The sequence below is a fragment of the Diadema setosum genome, chromosome 9 (assembly GCF_964275005.1).
Source record: "Diadema setosum chromosome 9, eeDiaSeto1, whole genome shotgun sequence".
Classification (NCBI taxonomy): Eukaryota; Metazoa; Echinodermata; class Echinoidea; order Diadematoida; family Diadematidae; genus Diadema; species Diadema setosum.
In genome coordinates, this window is record NC_092693.1 from 20968603 (window position 1) to 20992960 (window position 24358).

Here is a 24358-nt window from a genome sequence, read left to right on the forward strand (position 1 = left end):
GTTAAACTATGTGCAAATGTCGAGTGTTGCTAAACTACTGCCAGTCACGAAATGCACGCATATGTTACAACGCAAACTTTCCAATCACCACGGACAAATGTTTCGCGGGAGAGTTGAATGTTATCTTGAGTTGGAAGTCAAATAATTTCATGTTCTCTTTTCTTTCTCCTTCGTTGGTTTGTGCATGCACACACACACACACACACATACATACACACACACACACACACATCAAGCCCCGTATATTGGTGTCGTAGGTCTTTTTTTATTTCTATTATTTATTCATTTATTTATTTATTGCCTAGTGTTGGACTCCATGGGCCTTGTTTGCCTAGTGTCTGGCTGGTGGACCAAAGAGCTCGTGGGTCTACTTTCCTTGATGTCGAACTCTTGAGCTTTGTTCACTTAGTGTCTATCTCGTGAGCTGTATGACTCGCGGGTGTCGGACTCGTGACGTGCATCCGATTCTTTGCATAGAATCCATTCCATTTTACATTTTACAACGAAGCAAGATACGATGCGATGAATTAACAGTGTGAACGCGAGAACTAGACCTATCATTGTCAAAGGTGAAAATCAATGGAATTAGCGCTGGGAAAGACAAATCTAAGCAGACACTGCACTTGTGAGGGTAAACAAGAAAAAGATTAACTGCTTCATATGAACAGAGGAAATAGTCTGTGTGTTTGTATATAAACGATTCACCGTTAAAACGGGGGGGGGGGGGGTGAGATGAGAAATAGGACGCTTCACTGTGAGAAAATTAAAGAATAATAGGAGCGTGGGTTGTATTTCCTTTATTCCACACGTGAATGCAACGCCAAACCCTGTTTGACCTTTCTAAAAGGCTCTATAATGAAAGAATTTATAATATGTTTGTTTATTATACTGATATACAATGTATTCCATTTATCTATTTCAATCTTGCCGCTGCACGAAATCGTCAACTCCCTGCGTTTGAGGCATCACCGTGGCATATTGAGCTCTGGGCGATAATTTTCTTCCAACTTAAAAGTTTTTAGACATTTCTTTCTTTATTAGTTAAGTCGCATCAACATAATGCCTATATCTGGACATTTACCTGTACACCTGCATAGGCCTATATGTATGTATGTTTGTATGTATGTATGTATGTATGTGTGTATTTATTTATTTATTTATTTATTTATTTCTTTATTTATTTATTTGTTTATAGATGATTTGGCTCTATTAGTGTGCAGAAAACTTTTATTTATTTATCTTGTTATTTTTATTTTTATTTTTTATTTTTTGCACGAAAGTGCCAAACTCTCACCCCTGCTGTGATATTCCTTACGATTCTTACCACAAGAGCGTGTTCAGGAACGTGAAGGATTTAATGACTGCGGGGGATGCACAGTGTGTATTATATATATATATATTATATATATTATATATACATATATATATATATATATATATATATATATATATATATATATTATGTATATACATATATATATATATATATATATATATATATATTATGTATAAACATATATATATATATATATATATATATATATGTGTGTGTCTTGTTTCAAAAACATGCGCTTTCCTCGCCAGGATAAAGCGTTTTAATGCCATTTTAGGTTTTAATCTCATATAGGTATGTGTATATAATATATAAATTTACCCCTTTCTCTGCAAAAAGGACAATAAGGCCGTGTGAAACAATAAGAAATGAGATTTTTTAGATGGAAAAATCGCAACCTTTGATGTGCAGACTATGTCCACGTTGTTAGCAACATAAAAAAAAAACACTTTATTGCTTTCTGAAACAATTTACATGCATTGGGTATACTTGGTAAATGAGTTTCAATGGTTTTCCAATAAATACCCTGTGCCAAAACGGGAGGGGATGGAGGAGGTTTTCTGTCTGTAAGACTGCATGGGTAAAATATGTTTGGAATGCATGACTATGTCACTCAGTATTTTATAATCTTCATACATGTATTTCGATTTGATTAGATCTATTTATAAGAGTACATACACCAACATCTTCTATACATTGTATTCTGTTTTTAATGATCACTGCACGTCATTGGGGTCATTTTGAATTAATCAACTAAGCAACTGAATTTAATCAGTTTAATTCCTATTCCTAAGTCAATTACAGTTGACCGGTTTCTGTTTCGTATGACGAAAACGTACATTTTGTCAATCTGTTAATCAACATCTGGATATATCCTCGTATAAATTGCATGATTTAGGCCTATGAGAAGATCGCTAAGATTACATGCTTTAATGCAACAATGTTAATGAAACTTTGAAAAAATTCTGACCAAAAACAAAAAAAAAAACAAAAAAAAATTGAAGAAAGATATGAGCACATTTTTCATTTCATAAATCATTGCCTACTTCCGTTAATTTTTCACAGATATGCAAGTTGATGTTTTAATTTTCCCCCTCTTCTGAATTATTCCTAAAGAAAAATTCGTCATTGAGGTCCATCATCATGAAGAGTGCAACTAAAATATCAATCCAGTCCAAAAAGAGATCTCCATAAGTGCAAATCTTGGTGAATCAGAAACGAAATGACTGTTTTTCATGATACAGAGATAATTCGTATCAAGGCCTACAGAAACGCCCATGCTCTTTTAAGTTTTGAGGATAATGATCCACAGAATTTGTATAGCGCCATATATCTCTTGGAGAAACAATCAAATGCACAGACTCCTCCAAGAGAGTTAGCAGTTGAATGCCTGGTGAAAATGTGAGTCTTGAGTGAGGATTTGAAGTAATCCAGTTTGTCAATATCAAGGATAAAAGATGGGAGGAAGTTCCCTTGGCGAGGAGTGATAGAGGAAGATGCCCAGTCTCTATATCCCTTGAGATGTGTAATGGGCATTTGGAGAGTAAGACCAGATGGACGAAGGCCAGGGCAAGGCCAACGCCGCCAGATTAGGGAAGACAGGTATCCTGGGGCCTGACCATGAATGGCATAGCCTTAAAAGTGAGCAGTAGGATCTTGAAATCAATTCTGTTCTTGATGGGAAGCCAATGCAGCTCAGCCAGGACAGGGGTGATGTGATCATACTCCTAGCTCGGACCAGTGAGGAAACGTGCCGCTGCATTCTGTACTGCTTGATGGCTTGAAGTCAGTTTTCCCGTCCGTCTCATTATTGTTAGGCTCGACTAAGCCCCGATGACTAATTCTTGCACAACGCATCTGGGCAGATCTTTGCAAGGGTCCGGGTCGAAATCCGTGAAGAAACCCAGAACGCTCACCAGCGGGAACATGATGAAGGCGCCGAGCATAGTCCCTATCGTGGTACAGCCACCGAACCACATCAGCAGCTTGCGGCTGTCCGTCTCGCCCCGCAGTATCCAGCCCACGGTGGCCCGGCAGTACGAGAAGAAGAGTCCTTGCAGAATCCAGGCCAGGATCTTATATCGATGGAAATGGATAGATGAAATATCGTAATAAGTACCATGGCTTTGCAAAAATCCTGCAGAATTGTCATCTTATCTTATCTGTAATTTCTGGGACGTATCAATCTGGTCTAATAGGGAAATGTGACTAGTATAGTTCAGACAATAAAGACTTACCAAGATAATCTAAGGCAAATATCTCAAAAATTTGCAGCAAAACAATCTTCAAATACAAGTAGGCCTCGAATCTGTTCTGGGCCCTGTTTCATAAAGCTGGTCGTAAAATTACGAACAACTTACGAGCGACTGGTGATCACTTCTGATGTGCTGTACTTATCAGAATTTCCATAATTCAACACAAGAACTGATCACCAGTCGCTCGTAAGTCGTTCGTAACTTTACGAACAGCTTTATGAAACACCCCCATGGACTACCACGTGACTTATGTCAAATTGCACTTCTTAACTAAAATTGTAAAGGGAAGACTGGCTTTATTAATGAAGAGTATGCGTATAATTATGATTCAGAATATGTCAGATAACATTAAGTTTTTGCTATGTCCTATTCAAGTACGGACATAGCAGCTCATTTTGATAAACTGAAATAAAAGAAAGTATTATTTCGGGCACACAATGAACGAAAAGGAGCTCTGAGATGACGTAAAAGGTAAGTGACTGCATTGGCGCCGTTTGGCGGGTTCCATTCAGGCCGCACGAATACCTAATATCAGAGCAATTCAAAGTTTGGAGATGCATGTGTTGTTGACATAAAATTTAACGTACTCCGTTCAATGAGAAAGCATTATTTTTTTTTTTCTCTGGAAGGGCTCTCTTGTTTTCAGACATTAAACTTCTGGTAAGTTCCTGTCTTGTTTTTAACATAACAAGTGTAACAGCACAATACAAATTTGATGAACACGTATAATTATGGCTTGTGACTCCAGACTGGAGTTCTTCCGTGGAGATTTGGTTGCTTAGAATAAGTGAAAACTTTCGGTATCTTGCGTAACTTTCGTGAGAATTACCCAACCTTGAACCATTGGAATACTTTCATTACAAGTTACACACTCGCGTAGAACTGAATCTTAATGGTACATCAGAGTTTTAAGACCCTATCTCTTCGCGTACTATTTTACATATCACTTGTTACACCTGATGCCGAAACAACTCATTCTTCAGGTCTACTTTCTTTCGTTTTTAACGAAAATGCTTCCATGACTCATAATAACAATAATGATGATGATGACGATAATAATAATAATAATAATAATAATAATAATAATAACAATAATAATAATAATAATAATAATAATAATAATAAGGTCTTATTAACCCGGGATAGCCTCTTCAGTGTTGCCACTGCTCTACCACAGGGCCCTGCTATTATTATTGCCCTAGCGTTGCCAGGTACCCATTTGTACACCCTGGGTGAGAGGGACATGGGTGGGTATACATCTTGTCCAAGGACGTAAGCACTCGGCGGGATTCGAACTCGGGTACCCCGAACGGTAGTCGGGAGTCTTATCCACTTTGCCACAGCAACCCCACAATGACTCATGAATGACGTTACAAAGTTATGAAGCTTATGTCATAATTCTGATATTCCTCCACCAAGAGGAACAGGAGTTTGTTTCCTTTATTTTTTTTTTTCTGTCTGAGGAGATGGCTGGATAGCCCATATTTGACTAAGAGCATGAGTTCGGTTTTGCTAAACGTGTTGAATCCTTCGCGTGCATGCCATTGATAAAGCGTCTTAAACTATTGAAGGGCTAAAAAGTAAGGATCTTTTCCCTTATCTGTTTACATCGGTTTTTCAGTAGAGGGCAATGACGCGTATCCGTTTCACGACTACATGTATGATAAATACCCCTGAATTTTTACAATGGTAATACAAAATACCTATTAACAGCTTAAATAGGCTGTAAGCTTTGTTCCACTGGAAAGGATATAAAAAAAGAATAAGGAGAGGGCAGGATTTGTGTCGCGGATAAAGGAATCAAGTCCTTGTCGCGTGGATGTCACCTGATCGCGCCATCGATGAGGGTATCGCCAATACGTAGGTGCCGTGCGCAGAGCAGCGTTTTAGATGCATTATGGGATAGCTCATGGGACAAACTTGCCCCGGTTTTGGCTGCACATGCATTGTTACATCACGCTCTGCCTTAAAAAAGAGGTATTTTTCGTTGAAGGTTGAAGATTTCTTCGCTTTCCATCATGTGACCAGCACATTGAAGCCTTGCAGTAGTGAACCATGACTCTAGTGACCGCAAATCAGTAAAGCTTAGACACTTTCAACTCTTTTTAAGGTGAATATAGCCAATAAAAAAAGGGCTAACAACGGAAACGCAGACAAAGAACTCCATTGAATCGTATGGGAACTGCGACTCGCGTGAGACGACCGGAAGCGAACAAGGGACCGAGGAATCCCACAGTGCACCTGTGACAGAGCTCTTAAGCGTGCGCAGGATTTTTTTTACGTCATTGGCGATAGTGCTTGTACTGAAAGGATGCGTAGGCCTATAGCGTGGCCTGGCGTTGACTTGAATCCCATGCCAGTACAACACGATTGTATTCGTCTGTATAACCCCCTCCCCACCCCCCGGTCTGTATAACCCCCTCCCCACCCCCCCCCCCCCACACACACACACAAACACAAACAGACTGGTTTTGCCGAAAGGGTGCGTTTGGAGCGTGCCTTCTTTCAAACACCTTTTCTTTTTAATTACAGCAATAATGATAATAATAATGATAATAATGATAATAATAAAAATAATAATAGTATAATGATAATCACTTTTACAAGAAGAAAAGAAGAAGGAAGAAAAGGAGAACGAGAAGAGGGGAGAAAAAGAAGAAAATAGAATATGAGGAACAAGAACATGAAGAAGACAAAATGAAGAATAGGTAGGAGAAAGAGGAAGAAGCATGCAGAAGGAGAAAAGATTATCCGTTTATTTAATCATTCATTATTACGAATAGTTTGAGTTGCTGAAACACAATTATAAATTTCTTTTCACTCTTGTAAGCATGTACATACAGGGATGAGAAAATTTTGGTTGATATGGGGCTTCAAGTTTCCAACTTTTTCTGAGATAATGAGAAACCTCTTATCAAATGTGAAAGAGCATCCAATTTATTCTAAGAGGAATTAAAAGTATAATTCATAGAAATTGGTTTCGAAATGGCAGAAATGATATCCAAGAACAAAGAGGGCCTAATAAAAAGTAGGAACAACCTTTTTTTGCGACCACTTTGTTTTACTTTGTTTTGGGATATCTCAGCTATATCAAAGCCGATTTTCATCAAATAAACTTTGCATTCCTCTTAAAATTGTATGCTCTTTATATATTTCATACGCGGTTTCTCATTGGTTTTTTCATCTAAACCAAATCTATGCCATCAATAATTGATCTGCAAAATTCACACAGAGTATCTATGGGAAGTCAAACACAGAAAAACACAGACACGGACACACACATTATCATTATACACACACAAAGGCGCAGTCATACATACAAACATAATGTTACCTGTCGCACACAAACACAAAGGACCAGGGATCTATGTGAAATGACACGAGTACATACTCAAACATACACGCCCCTCCACCTCAATATACTTAGTACGCCATTCTTGGGACTTAACGGAGAAACCCGCCTTCGCGCGTTTTCAAAGCAACAGCCTTTCGCCAAAACGGGGAGCATTGAACTAATATGGTACATGAATTCCACCTTTCCAGTCAACGGAACGCCACGCTACCCGTGCATCCTTTCTTGTAAAGCCATAAACATAATTGAAGGGGTCATGAACTATATTTTTGTTCTTGTTGTTGTTGTTTCTCTTTGCAAAGATTCTTGAATGGAGGGCACTTAACATTGGGACCTAAAAGTTCGTTGACCCCTGTCTGTGACCTTTGACTTTGTGATGACCTTCAACTTTCCAAGGGACATCTACCATCCAAGTTTGGTCACAAACGGACAAGGGGATCAAAAGTTATGAGCCATAATCAAAATGCGCCGTAAAAACTTGTGGGCCCTAAAAGTTCGTTGACCAATGTATGTGACCTTTGACCTTGTGGTGACCTTCAACTCCCCAAGGGACATTTGCCATCCAAGTTTGGTCACAAACGGAAATATACATCAAAAGTTATGAGCCATAATCGAAACGCGCCGTAAAAACTTAACATTGGGCCCTAAAGTTCATTGACCTCTGTCTGTGACCTTTGACCTTGAGGTGTATTTCACGTTTGGTAAAATGTGTAACTTTGTATAACCACTCTTCCCTCCAATTTTGATTGGAATTGAAGTCCTCGGTAGAGAGTTATTCAAGTTTTTGTAGCGTTACGGACGGACGACGGACGGACAGACGCCGCAGGCAATCCCTTAGTCTCCCCACAGCTACGGTGGGCTCGACAAAAACATGACTAATACTGCCTACAAGTACTCTTTATCACTTTCACTGTTAACTAATTGATAGCTACAAAGTGGAATAGAAAACGAGTTGCAGGTATAAGGGAGGTGAGATGTTACTAAAAAGGGAACAACCCTTGTGATCGTTGAGTTGATTGGTCAAATATAACAACTATACCAGTTGAAATCAGAGTGGCGATGCTGGAGGAACATGATCAAGGGACACTGAAATATTATGAAGCTATAAGAAAAATGAAAATGTTGGGATTATCTCTGCGTTTCATTCTGGCTGAAGATGGGTGTGACTGTTAACGCCCTTCAAAGGTGTGGCTTTGGGCTACTCAACACTGGATCATTTCAAACAAAATTTGAAGACCTACTTATTTTGTTATCCCTATATATGCCCTTCGACTTGTACTGTCGCTGCCTGGTAATACATATATCTATCTCCTATGGCGACCAGGGATGATATCTTATAGCGCTTTGCATCCAGTGGAAAAGGCGCTCTAAAAATATATATTATTACTATCATTATTATTATTATTATTATTATCACTACTACTACTACTACTCGATCGTCTATACCCTAAAAATAGCTCACTATTAGCCCTCTCCCTAGTGGATGATCCTGGAATGGAGGTGTAGGGCTGAGCGAGGCGGTCACCATGCAATAGGCGCCAGCCGCAAGTCCACCAGCCGAGGTCAGAGCGACTACCAGATAGTTTTTAGTTGGACGGATGGTCACCAGAAGGAACCCCAGAGGCACACTGATCTCTGCACAGGTTGTAACAAGGAGGTATATGTCCGCCCCGTATGCTCCTGCTGAGTAGCTTTGGATAGACGGAAGAACGCCGTACGTAGCCGCGCTTATCAACGTCAAGACGATGAAAAGAAACATGTAGCCAGCTGAGCAACACGGAGTCGTAGCACCGGAATCAGTGAGTTGTGTAGCACCATCAGTTGACGAACTGCATTCCCGATCTACGTCGATGTGATCGACAGAGGTTTCGCGGGATCCATCGACTGTATTCCCATCAAGTGGTACTGGGTGGAGATCAGGAGCAGGATCCAAGGAGTTGTATGTGTGAATTCCGTTAGGAAGAGCGGTTCCCGAGTTGTTGTCTTGACCTCCGTTCTGAAGATCTTCGTCATTAATAGCGGAGTCATGCTCCTCAGATCTTGGCGTAAGTAACGGGGCCTTTTCTTCATCATCATCATCGCTTGCTTTGTCATGGTTACCAAAACCGCAATAACAACAGCACTGCCCGTTTTGTGACTCAGTTGAGTCCAACCTCGTGTTTGAGTGATCAGTCGCATCATACTGGCTCTGAAGGAAAGGGAGCCAGCGCAGTAGGCAAAAAGACAATGTGCTTAGTGCGAAAAGTACAAATATGAAGGTGAAGTATATCTGCGGTGAAAAGCGCTCGTTTCGATCGCCGCCCACTATCCACTGTGTGCAGTTTTCAACAACAGTTGTGTTGGTTTGAGGGTAGAACGTGGTGTTGATGTACGTGAAGTTGGCTTCGCAGTTGCCGTATCCCCCAGACCCTTGAATCAGAACGACGAAGCTTGGGATTACAGAACTCAGTCCCTCGCCAATGAAGTACCAATTTAGATATTTCGATTTCAGCCATGATACGAACGGTATGAAGGTGAGATTCGAGGTACTATCCACCAGAGACATGAAAAATGTTAACACCAAGAAAGCGGTGGAGTGATCTGACCTGTCCAAAGGCCAAAAAGAAGTGGCGTCCCAGAAGAATATCAGAAGAAAACTCGCGGTGGCACCGAGAGCAAGAATGACGTAAATGGTGTGGATTTCGAGACGACAGTGCCTGGGTGTCAAGTACTGCAGGCCCACGAATATCAGCGGACCTATCGCCGCTGCTTGTGTGATGACGATGACGTAGGAGCCGGTTTTGTATCCTTCAGGAAAGCCGAGGTTAGTCAAGAGAGGCAGTTCTACCCATATGCCGCCGAGGGCTACCCACGTACTGGTCCCGAAAGTCATCACCAGCAGCGATGTAAGAGCCTCGAGGAGCCATCTGTCACAGGACATGTTGTTCTCTCTCGATCAGGAACACTGAACGTAGATGCACAGAATGTGTATCGCGTACAAGTTGTTATCGAAACGAAGACCTCATAGACTTCCAATCAGGGAGAGAGAGATCAGATGACGGAACTTGCTAACGTCGTAGCTCTCCATCTCGTACTGTTCACTTCACTCTATGCATTGCGACATATTTACAGTTAGATTGGTATGGATACATGGTAGGGGTCAGGTTTCCTTATATGATTGACCGTGGTCCTCTTCTCCAGGGTTCACATCACGAGTTGGCTTTCTGCGTCGGAAGAAAGGGGAGGAGAAAGCCAAATGATAATGATAATAATAACACATATTCAATATGCGAGAAATATTCATACACATATAGCATTTCATGAAACAGATTCCACAGCCAGGCTATCTTCTTTTGTATGAAAATCAGGGTGTGTACGTGCTCGTGTTTTTGTCAAAGTAAAAACTTTTGCCAATAATTGGGTTCCAGGGTGCACACGCACTATGTGGGGAAAACATTCTCTGCAATAAACCAGCATTCTCGCGGGATCCACCTCCACACCAACTGGTTTAAAGGGATGGTATATAGTATTGGTGGAGATGAGGATTGGGCTTTTAACATTTTGCCAGATATCAAGAAAGCACTTGAGAAATAGTACAGAGCGTATCATTCTAAGAGGACTTCAAAGTTTATGTGATGACAATCGGTTTTGAATTGGCTGAGACATTCAAAAACAAAGCAAAACAAAGTGATCGTAATAGGAGGTGGGTCCCACCTTTTATAAGGATTACTCTTGTTCTGGGTATCTCAGCCATTTCAAAATCAATTTTCAGCAAATAAACGTTGAATTCCTCTTGGAATTACATGTGCTTTCACATTTCACAAGAGGTTTTTCATTATCTCACCCAATAATGTTAGAAACCTTAAATCGGGTCTCACCAAAACTACACAATCCCTTGAAGTTTCCGTGACAGTAAGACTGAAAGTGAAACGCACGCGACAATAGTAATTGAGGAAGTTATGGATAGCAGAATGATCATGAGGAGGAAGCAGCGGAAACCTCAACGCGCTATGTCTCGATTGACTGGCACGCAAATTGTATTTAGAGGAAAGTTTGAAATTAATGGGGGGGGGGAGGAATTCATCCTGACAGGGTTTTATGGCAAATCATTTTTCTAATCACAGTAATGCTCACAAAATAAAGGTAATTCTTCATGCTGCGAAAACCCATGTCAATATCATTCTCTGATCTAGTTGGTGATTTTGAAGCAAGAAGATATTATTAGCATCTGCGTCTTTCATGATTAAGGGCATGCTTTAAGGCAATGGAAAAGTGACCATATCAGGTAACATTGCGTTCAGGACGCTCAATTTGTGCAAGCTTCTGAGGTATAATACTTCAAGATAATGGTATAGCATCACTGTCTGCAGCGCTGCAATAGCAAACTCCTATGTGCTTGACTTCTCATTTACATCATAAAACCAAAAATAATGACAAATTTAAACAGCATGAACTTATCAAACTTTGCACATTATTACGATGAAACATAATGATATACACTATTCTATAGAGGTAAAGGAGCAGGAACCATCTTCCAGCACCCGTATACCTCAGTGCGGGGATATGTTTGTTACGTCGACATGGAGATCTGCATGTTTGACAGTAAGAAGTGCCTCATGTCAACGTGGATGAAGTCACGATATTTCTACAGTATGTTCCCCCCCCCCCCCACACACACAAATACAATCGGATTTTCGCATTGATAAATACCAATATGATCAAACTGTCTAAATACTACTAAAGGGTCATAAATTATGACATCTTAGCTATATACAGTATTGCAGAAAACTCCATTCAATTTGGTTAAGTGGTCACAGAGAAATGTGGATCGTTAGGAGGTATAATGTCATGGGTCTGATTCTTCCAAGTGTAGCACATGGATGCTCTTTGATCTGCATGTGTGAACACAATGGGTAGAACTTGGAGAGAAGGGATTCCTGACATGTTCTACATAACACCTCATTTTTCTGTGACCACTGAAGCAAATCGGATGGGGTTTTCTGTAAGATGTGGGTAATAAGTTATATTTTCATTCCCTGAAATTTTGTGTGGATTGATTCACTATTCTTAAAGTAATCACTGTGGAGAGTCCAGTTGTATTTTTTTTTTTTTGGGGGGGGGGCATACGGTATAGGTACAAACGCCCCCTGCTCATGCCTAGAGAATGGGAACAACTAACTATCTGGTAAGGGACCTTCATAGAGGATGGGACAGACATGGGCAAAGGGCAGAGGGTGCAAAATATGAATCAATGTCCTCGTTCGAGAAGTACAGGAAAACTTAAATAAACGTACTAATTGTGACTCCAAATTTCGACTGAATATATCCAGTGACTTAGCTCATCTTGTAACTAATGGAAGATAATCCTAGAGCTTTGGAGCTGCACATTACAATAAATGCACTGTCACCTAGCGTCACCTTTGTTCTTCAAGATGGAACTTTCAAAAGAAGTTCATCATTATTTTGGGCTCCGCAGATTACGAGCAGGAGAGTTGGTTCTGGAGGACAATCCCGCTATATGTCACTTTGACCAATATGTCACTTTGACCAGGGAGGTGCTAGAGAAGGAGAGACAACTACTGCTCTCCTTTGAAGTCATGCGCGGCACGCCTAGCAAGTTATGCGTTCAACTACAGGTGTTACCCATGTGCTTTGACAAAAGAGAGCATCAATAATCAGGACTAGCGCTCTCACATCTAGAAATACTTGCTCCTACTGCAATTCGCTCTCTCTTTCAATGTGATGGCAACAATGAATTTGTGTACCTTGAATTGGAGCAGCGAATCAAAATGCAGTGTAAAACTCACAATTTTAACAGCAAATAGTTTAGAAACACGGTGGAACACGCTTTAGCGGAGTACTTTATTTGAAAGATCAAAATATCCCTTATTAAAAGATAGAAAATTAACATGCGGAAATGTGCGCATTATAGAAGAATATTAGGTCTTTAAGAGGGCTAATTTTCATTTCATTTCGATTTGCGAATTACGAAGAAACTTGAAATACGTGTTTATAACATTGAATTCTTTCCTAAATTATTCTAAATCAATTCGAGTATTTCATTTAAAATCCTGCGGTGAAATAAAGCTTGTGATTCAACTAAAGGTGAAATGCGTTCTTTGTCTCCGAACTTCGTCTTGCAACTAGAGCGGTGCCGAGCATGACTTCAAAGCGTAGTGGAATGCTAGACATCCCATTGTAACGCCTTGAACCAAACACGTGTTTGCATGAATTACGAAGAGTTGCCACTCCATCTCTGTAACACCTCCCTGCTTTGACTGACCAATAGGTCACTTTGACTTGAACCACATATTTCACTTTGACTTGGACCATTATGTCACTTTGACTTGGACCATTATGCCACTTTGACTTGGACCATTTTGCCACTTTGACTTGGACCATTATGTCACTTTGACTTTGACCAATATGTCACTTTGACTTGGACCAATATGTCATTTTGACTTGGACCATATATATTTCACTTTGACTTGGACCATTATGTCACTTTGACTTGGACCATTATGCCACTTTGACTTGGACCAATATGTCACTTTGACTTGGACCAATATGTCATTTTGACTTGGACCACTATGTCACTCTGACTTTGACCTATATGTCACTTTGACTTGGACCATGTCACTTTGACTTGGACCATATATATGCCACTTTGACTTGGACCATAATTGTGACACTTTGACTTGGACCATTATGTCACTTTGACTTGGACCCTTATGACACTTTGACTTGAACCATTATGTCACTTTAACTTGAACCATAATTATGTCACTTTGACTTGAACCATTATGTCACTTTAACTTGAACCATAATTATGTCACTTTGACTTGGACCATAATTGTATCACTTTGACTTGGACCACTATGTCGCTTTGACTTGGACCGCTATGTAACTTGGACTTGGACCGATGTAACTTGGACTTTTGTGAACAAAACATGCACAGAATTTGAAGGCATTACTTCACGTTCTCATGCTGGCAAGCACTCTACCAACCAAAGCTGAATCTTTCTTTGCTGCGGAAATACGACACGTTGTAAGATGTAAATGTTATGTGACTGAAAATTCAATTCCATCTCATGTCCGAGCTGACTTTAATGAATCTAAGCGAAATCAGACGAACAGACTTGTAGAAGTTTCAACACATTCGGACGATAAAGAAGGAAGAATCGGCAGTCATAATGCCTTCTCTTTCACCAAAATACATCCAACAAACTGGACAATTTAATGATGTCATCACATCCCACCGCTCCATTTGGCTTACACGCTAAATTTTCTGTTGAAACTGTGGTTTTTGGTCGACATATTATAGCAACGGCAACCTCTTTCTCTCTAAAACCCATCGTTGCTAGAGGTTACTGCAAGACCATGTGCGATACTTTCCGATGGGACTGATCTGTGTGTAGTTCAATGGGGGACTATCACAAGTTTATGGGCCATTCTCCGATAAAGCGTGCAATTACCGTTGTAGAAATGACAAAAAATCAACATCAGAGATTTCATTTATTTTTCATCATTTCAGAAACTTCAATCCCTTAGGAATACAAAACAATCAATGGGTGATTTTTGAGAGCCCAAACTTTTCCTAGAAACATTTCCCAACGTAGAGTCCTTTTTTTGCGTAATCATTATTATTAAAACCAAATATCAGATACGTTACCAGAGGTAGCATCACAAAACTGATGATTGTCTGCCTATTTCTTGCTTTAAAATGGCAATGATAATGTAAAACTACAAGCTTAAACATCTACAAGCATCGTGGAAACATTTTGGAGTCAGCTTTGATCTAATCTGTAATAATAATGATCGTAATCTATAAAATGAAGGCTAAATAAAAATCAAAAACATGTACATATTTCGGCTTGAAATATGTTTCCCTAATCTGAACTTTTTACCTGCATTTGAATTACAACAATAATCTCATTGATTATGTATGCAACTTTATGAACAAGTATTATACCTCTCATAAATAGCAAATGCCAGGTAACATCTCTGTCAGATTAAATACATTTCGGATCGAAAGAAGAAAGGTGTGTGGTAACGTATCTGACGCATCAGACTCTCCGTTAGTATACAATTTTAAACCCAACACCAATCATGCCAATATATTCATTTTAACTTGTAAGAACATCACAATATGATTATTTTCGTTAAAACACCGCACTTCTAAACGTAAAAAAAATGTTCTCGTCCTCGATAGAAGATTAGATCATTCTTCAATAAAACTTTGAGATGTACGTAAAATACGAGTCAAGCAGGCACAATTCCAGAATGCTTCTTTTCTGATATAGTTCCGAAATTTTGTTATTATGATACACGGAAGACGGTAAGAATGAAATTGGAAAAGATATAAGCAAGTGATAAATACAAATTCAAATTCCTTTGTTCCTGTCTGTAATAAATTAGGTCTGAAGAACTAATAAGCGATGGTAACGTATCTGACAAAATATTTGTTTATTGACATAATAAACTACCAATTTACATCAAACCCCGATCACTCAAACATATGATTCAAAAACCTGATGCAAAACGTTAGAAATTGTTAGACATCAAATCCTATCGATATTTTCAGAACATAAGCCTGCAACGAAGGGAGTGATCTTGACTTTAACCATAATACTAACCCCATTTTATGCAAATAAGATGCAACATTATAATGAAAGGGAGACCGTTCATGTAGTTGCGTTTGCTGTGAAGTTGAAAAAAAAAGTGGGTACCAAAATTTAGCCTCTAAAGTCTTTCTATGTTATTGTGGAACATAACACGCACACAGGCACACACACAAACACAACAAAGCAGAAAGAAAATGAATTTGTAACATGTCTGACGGCACTTTTTGTAAATGCTACAATAAGTGATAGTACATTTCTGGTTTAGATGAGTATAGGTTTTAACCTTTTGCAAGATAATCGAAATCCACTTACACGAAATTCTTTACAGCATATAACTCTATGAAGAATTAAGTATTTACTTCATGAAAACGGCCCCGAAGTGACTGAGATGTCCAAAATAAAGTACAAGAAAGATGTCCAAATAAAAGGAGATGAGCCACCACATTTTGTTTGAAACTTATTCTTTTACTTTATATTGGACATATCGGCCACTTCAAAACCGATTTTCTTGAAATAAAGGCCTAATTCCTCTTAGAACTATCCTTTTAGCAAGTCATAACAAGAGAGCCCGTTGTAAACCGGTTAAATCCGCGCGCAAAAGCGCGGCACGGATAACCTTTTATTTTGTTGGTAACGTATCTGACACTTTTGATGGTAACGTATCTGACGTGCCGTTACCGTTCTCATACTATTATCTACTAAAATATTCATTTTCTCAAAAAAATTTTGTTGTGTGATTAATCATTGCCTTAAGTATTCAAAAGTATCTGAGCTTCGTTTTTACATACAGCATACTTTTTTCTAAATGAATCAAAGTTTAAGTAACGTATCTGATGTCAGCTTATCGTAACATGAGGCTTCCGCGGCTTCGGATCAGTATATTTATTTTGTAACAAGAGATTCAATGAACTAATCATGGTTCCATGTATGCGTTAGGTTGACTTTGTTTAACACATGAAATTACACTGCCATGCGGCATTTCTTTGATCTTCTCTCAAGAGTCTGAAAAAAGGGTAACGTATCTGACTGCGATTTGGCGACATGATATAAATTATCTCTTAGAAAAATATCAAAACATCATATTGTTATGTAATATTATTTTTCATTCAGGCACTCGAGGGGCAATGTAATGAGGTACAAAAGATTTGATCTGAATGATATGTTAACAAGTAACAACTTGTTATATGAACACTTCCTGTCCTGGCGACATGGGGTTTTTAGGGTTACATCAAACTTCGGATGGTATTTCTAATATTATCCCGGACGTCCCAATAGCTTTATTGGTATTTATTTTACAGGTCCGACCTCTCAGATGAATTTAAGCAAAAAAATTGGTTTCTGAGGGACAAAATATCGATTGAAACTGTATAAACATGCTGGCGACACGAAAATCGCAGTTTTGCACGCTTTATCGGAGAATGGCCCTTATACTGTACAGGTGACATTGCCTCTGCCACTTACGATTGCATATTTTTCATACAATATGATGGTGTATGATTAAGTACTATGATTATGTGATAATAATGATTGCTTATGTAAATAATTGCGTTTATAAGTATAATTGGGCATATGATTGCGACTAACATCACTGACCTGTGGGGGAAAATGTGAAAACTTTGAAATTTCTTACATTTCTTGTCAAAGGCATTATGAGCTATACCTGCACTGTTTTTATCTGAGTGATTGATGATGATCAGCGAAACTTGTGCATTCCCGAATCTCTGGAATGAATTGAAACAGTGCTTTCGTTGATCATCTTAAATGTTACCTATTGGTTTTTGGTTGCTTTTTTTTCTCAGTATTTTACATGTAGGCCTACTCTAATCATTTACTTCCTTTCTGTAGACTCTTATCTTTCTTTGTATCCGTTTTACGATATTCCGCACTTCAATTCTTCAATTCTATTCAATTCCAGCCTCACATGACATGAGTACTATTTTTAAATATGTTGAGCGCGATGGCAGTTCAGAAATTCGTCGTATTAAAGGGGATGGCTATAACTGATCAGTGGGAATCAGTGGGAATGCTGGGGGATGATTGTTCCAATCATTGTGGGATTCATTTGAGTACATTATATTTATTGTTGTGTGAAAATTATTTGCTTCAGAGTGGTCTCATATTCAAGTAATGTGCAGTATAATGTTTCCAAGTAAGCATGCCTGTACAGTGACGGGGCGATCGTTAACATTACTTGAAAGTGAGACCATTCTGAAGCAAATAATTTTCACACAACAATAGATATATAATGTACTCTTAAATGAATCCCACTGATCAGTTACTAGCCATCCCCTTTAAACAGACAAAAACGGATTGAGTATTCACGTCTGTGTGTGTGTTTATTTGTTTTTTTCTATCATACTCCATGCATTACCATCGTGAATGTCATAGTGTGCGGCAGTGAAAAGAATAACGGTTCATGGAACTTTAAAGTTATAAGTTCAATCAACAACAACAACAACAAAAAGAGAAAGAAAGAAAGAGAAAAACCCTAAAAGCGACATCTGTGACCCGCGTGTAATGGTTTCATCCGGAACAACGTTAGACGCTGTGCATGCATGCCTCGTGATCTGGCTTGCCTACCCTGGCGAGACCGGTGGCTCAAACCAAAAAAGTATTGTGGCACCTCGAATTGTGGCACCTCGAAACAATTAAACTTGTACCTGCATAGAAAATTATCAGTCTTTGGATCTGAATAACGACAAAATGTCAAGTGAAGCATTAAAGGACACTGTATACGTCAGCTGGATCGTGTATACATCATGCATGGATCATTGGAGTTAAATAGCTATGCTTGACTTTGGGCTTCACTCTGTGATGCAAGCATGCATGTCTTTAGGTTTGTGACAGTAATTGTAAGTACCTATTTTATCTAATTTTTGTCTATATTATGTGGGTTTCTGGGTGTACGTGCGTGTGCGTATGCGTGTATATGAGGCGAGAGGTTGACTGGAAGGGAGGAGGTACAAGCAAGCAAAAAAAAAAAATGTCAACGTAATAGTCTTGCGAAATGAAGTTGGAAAAAAATTCAATTTTCATTCATGTTCCTTGGGAAATTTGATATAAAGTTGATCACACAGAAAGTGATTAAAATTATATCGTTGGGTTCAAATTCAAGATTCACTGTTTAATGAAATTGCGAGGATATCTTGCGACCAGAGATATACAAGCATTAGTGTAGCCAAGGCATTGTTCTGAATGACAGCAGCACTGAGATAAACGCAGCTGCTCAGTGAAAATTTGAAACGAAAGAAGAGTTAAGTCGCAAAACGAGCTAACTCCATTCTTGTAAAGTTGAGTTATTGCCATTAACTTTGCTAAATAAACAACGAATATAAGAAATGCATACTTTTAATCATAACTTCAAATATATTCCTTATGTTACAAGGGAGGTATCACAGGAAAGGAGGTATTCCGCTCTATTTGGTGATATGGATTTCCTTTAAAATATTATCTAAAAAATGGCGCTAAGCCCAAATTAATCTGGCTGACATGTCATTCAAGATGAAGCTTACTTGCATGAGACGTACTTGAGACTGCTGGGGCATTATAATCATTAATTGTCCCTTCATACTTAAGAACGTCAAATCTTTCATGCGGGGTTAATATGAAACTCTTACGGGGGTAGTGAGCCAACTATAGGACGTAATTATTTCGTTAATTCGAAAATAAAAAGAAGCTGCGTCCCAACGAACCTTCGAATTACGATATTTGTTTATTTTGTTTTCGGATTTACGAATCTTCGGAATAAAAACTGTTACCTACAAAAGTTTACCCAGAGACGATAACACCGTTTTGAGGTTTTTAGGAATAAAGTTGGACTTTCCTCCCCTTTATTATACCTCCTCTTGGGGGAAAATACTTCATATTATTCACTCTCTGGAATAACGTAAACCGGTTTCCAATTATAGGGCGCCATCTTGTGAGGAGAAGCAAACAATATTTTGAAGAGTTTTATCGCAAAACGAGCTAAATCCATTCTTGTTAAGTTGAGATATTTGTGATTAAACCTGCTAAACAACAACGAAAATAATAAGAAAATAGGGGATTTTTATTCATAACTTTTAGAATATTCCTTGATATGCCACAAGTAAGGCATTACTGGAAAGGTTTAATGTTGCTTTTTCTGATGATGGACTTGAAATGTTCAAAAATGGCGCTTAGCTCATTTTGCGATAAAATTCTTCATTTGCATACGGCTGTCATGTTTTCCATTTTTCAGTCTGAACAGTATAAAACAAGAGTAGAAAATGAGAGATCTCGCATGGCTTCCTGATCTCTTTCGTAAAACAATCCTAAAACGCCAACGCGCTTTACAAAATAATCAACGATTAAATAGACAAAATCACTCTTCCTCATGACTTATGTGTACGTGCATTACGAAATTGATACTCAGTAATTAATTTGTGAAAATCAAAGGCTCAAAAACTTTGAGAGTGTCTTTGAAGTGCTTATCCCGCGAATCGCACTGATTTGAATGCACAACTTTTAAAATCCATGCCCAGACATGAAATGTAACACAAATGTTCTTACATCCGAATTAACCATAATTTGAAAGCACTAAACATGAATCGTTTAACTAATATGTCGCTCTACCACTTCAAACAGACGAATTTGAATGCACATAGAGAGAAAATGGATGATAATTTTAACAAAATTGGCCGGGAAAATCTATTCAAACAGATAAACATGATATGAATGATGATGATGATAATGATAATAAAATAACAACATACATAATAATGACTACTACTACTTCTACTACTACTACTACTACTAACAACATACATAATAATGACTACTACTACTTCTACTACTACTACTACTACTACTACTACTACTACTACATACTACTACTACTACTACTATTACCACTACTACTATAACTACTACTAATAATAATAATGGTAATGATAACAATGATAATAATGATAATTCACGAGAACAAACTTCTGTTTTTGTTGACAACAGTGTACACTACACACACTACATACCCTGTACCACTCTCTGAGAACCTCCTCCAGTTTGCTTTTGTATCTGTTATTTATGATTTGTATGTGATAATGTATGTCCATTTATATAGCAGCTCTTACGATATCTGAATATTTAAACTTCTTTTTCACATTGTCATACGCGGAATAATGTAACCATATTACTAGATTATAGTCTCTATGCTACTACCCAGAGTGCCTCCAGGCGCAAGAATGATTTTGCACATGAATTCACTCGCAGCAGGCACAGCTGACGGGTGATACAAAACCGGCAAACCCTATTACATTTATAGTATGTAATAGTCATGATTTTTTTTCTTCTGAAATTTGACACGATGAGGTCCGTAGTGCTGATAACGGCATCGTTTTGGCCGAGTCAGAACTAACCCGGAACTGGGGTCATACACCGTTCCGGGTAAAAAATGACTTGGAATTTGGTCATGAAGACCCCGAATGGGGTCACCCTGACCCAATTCATGACTCTGAATGGGTCATATCTGACCCCATTTCTTGTCATTTCTGACCCGGAACGGTGTGTGAGCCCAACGGACCCAGTTCCGGGTCAGTTCTGACTCGGATGTTTTAAGAGTGTATGCCTTACAGTCCCCCCTCCTCCCCTCGCTTCGACGGGAAAGGAAGGGAGGAAACCCTCTATCACATAAGATAATAGTGGATTTTGTTGTGCCTCTTTCAACTACTTTTTCTTTTTTTTTTCTTAAGAGCTACAAGTATGTGTGTGCGTGTGTATGAGCCCTCAATATATACCCACCCCTCCCCCCCCCCCCCCCATTCTGCGGTCCTTGCAAAGCATGTAAACACTTTGCAGTTCAATCCTTTTCAAATTCAACAATCGCTCCTTGCACAGCTTGTTCCAAAGACGCATTCATATAAGCATTATACGGTATACACAAAACGCATCGGCCCGTGAATTTTGGGAGTTACACATCGTCGTATATCGTTATTGAGCGGGATGAGTACACGCTTTATGATATCATGATTTAATATACACATGGCCATATTGGAGGGATATCCCGATTCTACTGAGGCTATTAAAAAAGCAAGAAAATTGGTCTTTTATTTCAGCCACATATTATGATAAAGAGGTATGTGTTGTATTTCAAAGGTATCAACGGATTTTACTTTGCATACCGTCCCTTGGTGCTTTCGAAAGAAAACATAAATGAATTGCTTCATACAAAGTGCATATTTCAATGCCCCATTATCTTTATAGGCCTACAGCTATATCAGGATGAGCTTGCGGGATTTATCCCGTAGATCATTTTATTGTCCAAAGTACCTTTCATCGACAAAATACCCCCCCCCCCAAAAAAAAAAAAAAACAACACACACACACACACACACAAACACACACACAAACAACAACAACAAAACAACAATCCACGAACTTTCAAAAGCTTAAGTGGAAGAACCATGTGCAGAAACATTAACAGAGAGGGACATGGTTTCTGCAGCACAATTAATACGCAAAACTCCATGAATTGCTGAGTCAGTTTGGGTCGTCTCCTTCAATGATAACGAGATTCAAAGGTAATGACGATGCACAAACTTCTGCACAGCCGTTACATTTTTCCATCTTGAGACCACTGCAGACATGGCAATTATGTTTATGAAACAATAGAGACACAACAATTGGTTTCACAGTACAGTTGTATACTGATATACTCACCATGCTCACACGCAATCATCAAGTTCGACACGGACCATGGCTCTTCAAAACGTTCATTCTCTTCACAGCTGTATGTTCTGTCCAGCGAGACCGGCGCTCGCTACACAAACCTGTGCGGGCGCTAACATTGGTATGCTGAACAGTCACGTTTCAACTCGAGACAATGATATTACGTAACTGAATCAATTCCCGGACAAGAAGCCTGCAACAAACAGAAGACAGGGCGACGTGTTCTTCCGTTCTTTTTTTTTCTGTTCTTTGCATTAGTGAATAATGTTACATGTTTGATACTGTTAACCTACTACTGCATGTATAATGCTTGTACAGTGTAGTTCTAACCTGTGTGGACCCCTCTGAAAGCCATGCAGCCATAGGGTGACGTGGGTGTTCCACCCCAGGAGTAGAAAAAAAAAATGAGTTGAATTGAATGCTCCTGTACCACTAACCGCAAACCGCAAACCGGTTGGGGAACTTATTTCCTACAATATTGACATTGTCCTTTAGTTCTCTACACGTGAACACCCATGGACATCGATGTCATGCACCACCTCCTGAGAGAGCAAACTTTTTCCATGGGACATCCATTTGATCGACCTTGTTCTACAAATACATGTACTGCATATCTTACATTGAACTTGATTATGTCTGACGTAAAACAAGTTAATGATATTCAATTACACACCGACAGAACCATCCACGATTCAGTACGTATACATTACGAATCAATCACTTCCTTGATAATAATACATGCCTGTCTCGCCGTGTACAATCAAAGGATCACCGCAGACGGCATGTGTGACTATCCTCGCACACAGCATGGGTGTTGAATCATATCGTTTTCAGATTGCCAGCCTTTCCCCTTCCCCTTCACATACGCGACGAACGATAACAACATAATTACAGGCTGTCGTAGACTGAAACAAGATTTTGTTTTTCTTCTTCTTCCGGCTTTTGAAAAATGGTTTTCAACTACTGCTAAAAGATCTGTTACAAGACTTACGAGTTCTATTAAAAGGTGGGACCCACCTTTTATTAGGATCATTTTGTTTTACTTTGTATTTGGATATCTCAGCCATTTCAAAACTAATTTTCATCAAATAAACCATGAATTCCTCTTGGAATTATATGCTTTTTAATATTTCATAAAATGGTTCATAAGTATCTCACAAAAATTAAAAACTGAATCCCCACCTCAACCATTTCTATACCATCCCTTTAAAGACCATGATGAAAAAAAAAAAATCATTCTTAATTTCATCTATGTTTGTAAAATAAAAAAGTCGCACGCATTCGTAACTTCTTAGGTAGAAAGATTCTAGAGAAACTAATACATTGTACATGCATTTGTTTTAGCTATAAAATACATTCATGTAAATGGCATCCCTGAGAGGGAGAGAGAGAGAGGGGGGGGGGGGGATAGAGAGATAGGAAAACCGCAGATGGTAAAAACAGTGCTGCTAGAATGGTGAAAAGGGTGGGGTCCATTTATTTTGCCTAGGTTGAAGCGCCTGTACTGGACACAATTCCCTGTAGCTATTCCCAGAATTGTGTATAATTTGTTCTTCTGCAGAAGAACAAATACTATACTCCATGACATAATTATTCATGAATAATTATGTCATGGAGTATAGTAATCAATAAATCCCCTTCCTATTCAAAGGACACCATTACTCCATACACACTTCACCGACAAAAACAAAAACCTTCCCTCTTCTTATAAGCATTATTTACTTGCTTTACCAGTTTATGGGGATAGTTCTCTTACTGTTCTAGGACCCATTTGGGGAAATTCTACTGTAGGTCACCGGCCAGACAAACTTTGATCTGAGACAGACAATGTACCTTGCGAATTGTGAAGTCTTTGAAAAGTTTTTCTGACATTTAAGAAGTCTTGATAAGGCGCTTACATAAAGAATCTTCTAGATTACTATGCTCCATATCAATGCAAATCATTACCATTATCATTATCATGATTGTTATGCAAAAGAGTTTTTTATCTCGTGATGCCCTATACGGTACTATGAAAATTATATATTTCATGTGCGGTCTCATCACGTAGGCCTAAATTATTGATGATGAAAATGTCATTGTCTAAACTTTTATGCATCAGGCGCACAAGAATATTATCAGAAGTTAGCTA

General features: G+C 38.8%; 1 protein-coding gene across 1 annotated transcript; it reads right to left on the reverse strand.

The window, feature by feature from the left end:
* Nucleotides 1–3156: 3156 nt before the first annotated feature.
* Nucleotides 3157–9860, reverse strand: LOC140233223 (solute carrier family 52, riboflavin transporter, member 3-like). Its single transcript, XM_072313337.1, has 2 exons — nt 8403–9860; nt 3157–3408 (listed from the first exon to the last, which is right to left on the reverse strand). The coding sequence occupies exons 1-2, from the start codon at nt 9858–9860 to the stop codon at nt 3157–3159; spliced, it is 1710 nt and encodes a 569-aa protein (XP_072169438.1).
* Between the last annotated feature and the right edge of the window lie 14498 nt (nt 9861–24358).

Excerpts from the sequence above, each read along its gene's own strand:
- LOC140233223 (XM_072313337.1), bottom strand. The coding sequence starts at position 9,860 with ATGTCCTGTGACAGATGGCTCCTCGAGGCTCTTACATCGCTGCTGGTG. Across the intron at positions 3,409-8,402 it reads CACTAGGGAGAGGGCTAATA|ATCCTGGCCTGGATTCTGCA; the intron begins GTGAGCTATTTT and ends CATCGATATAAG.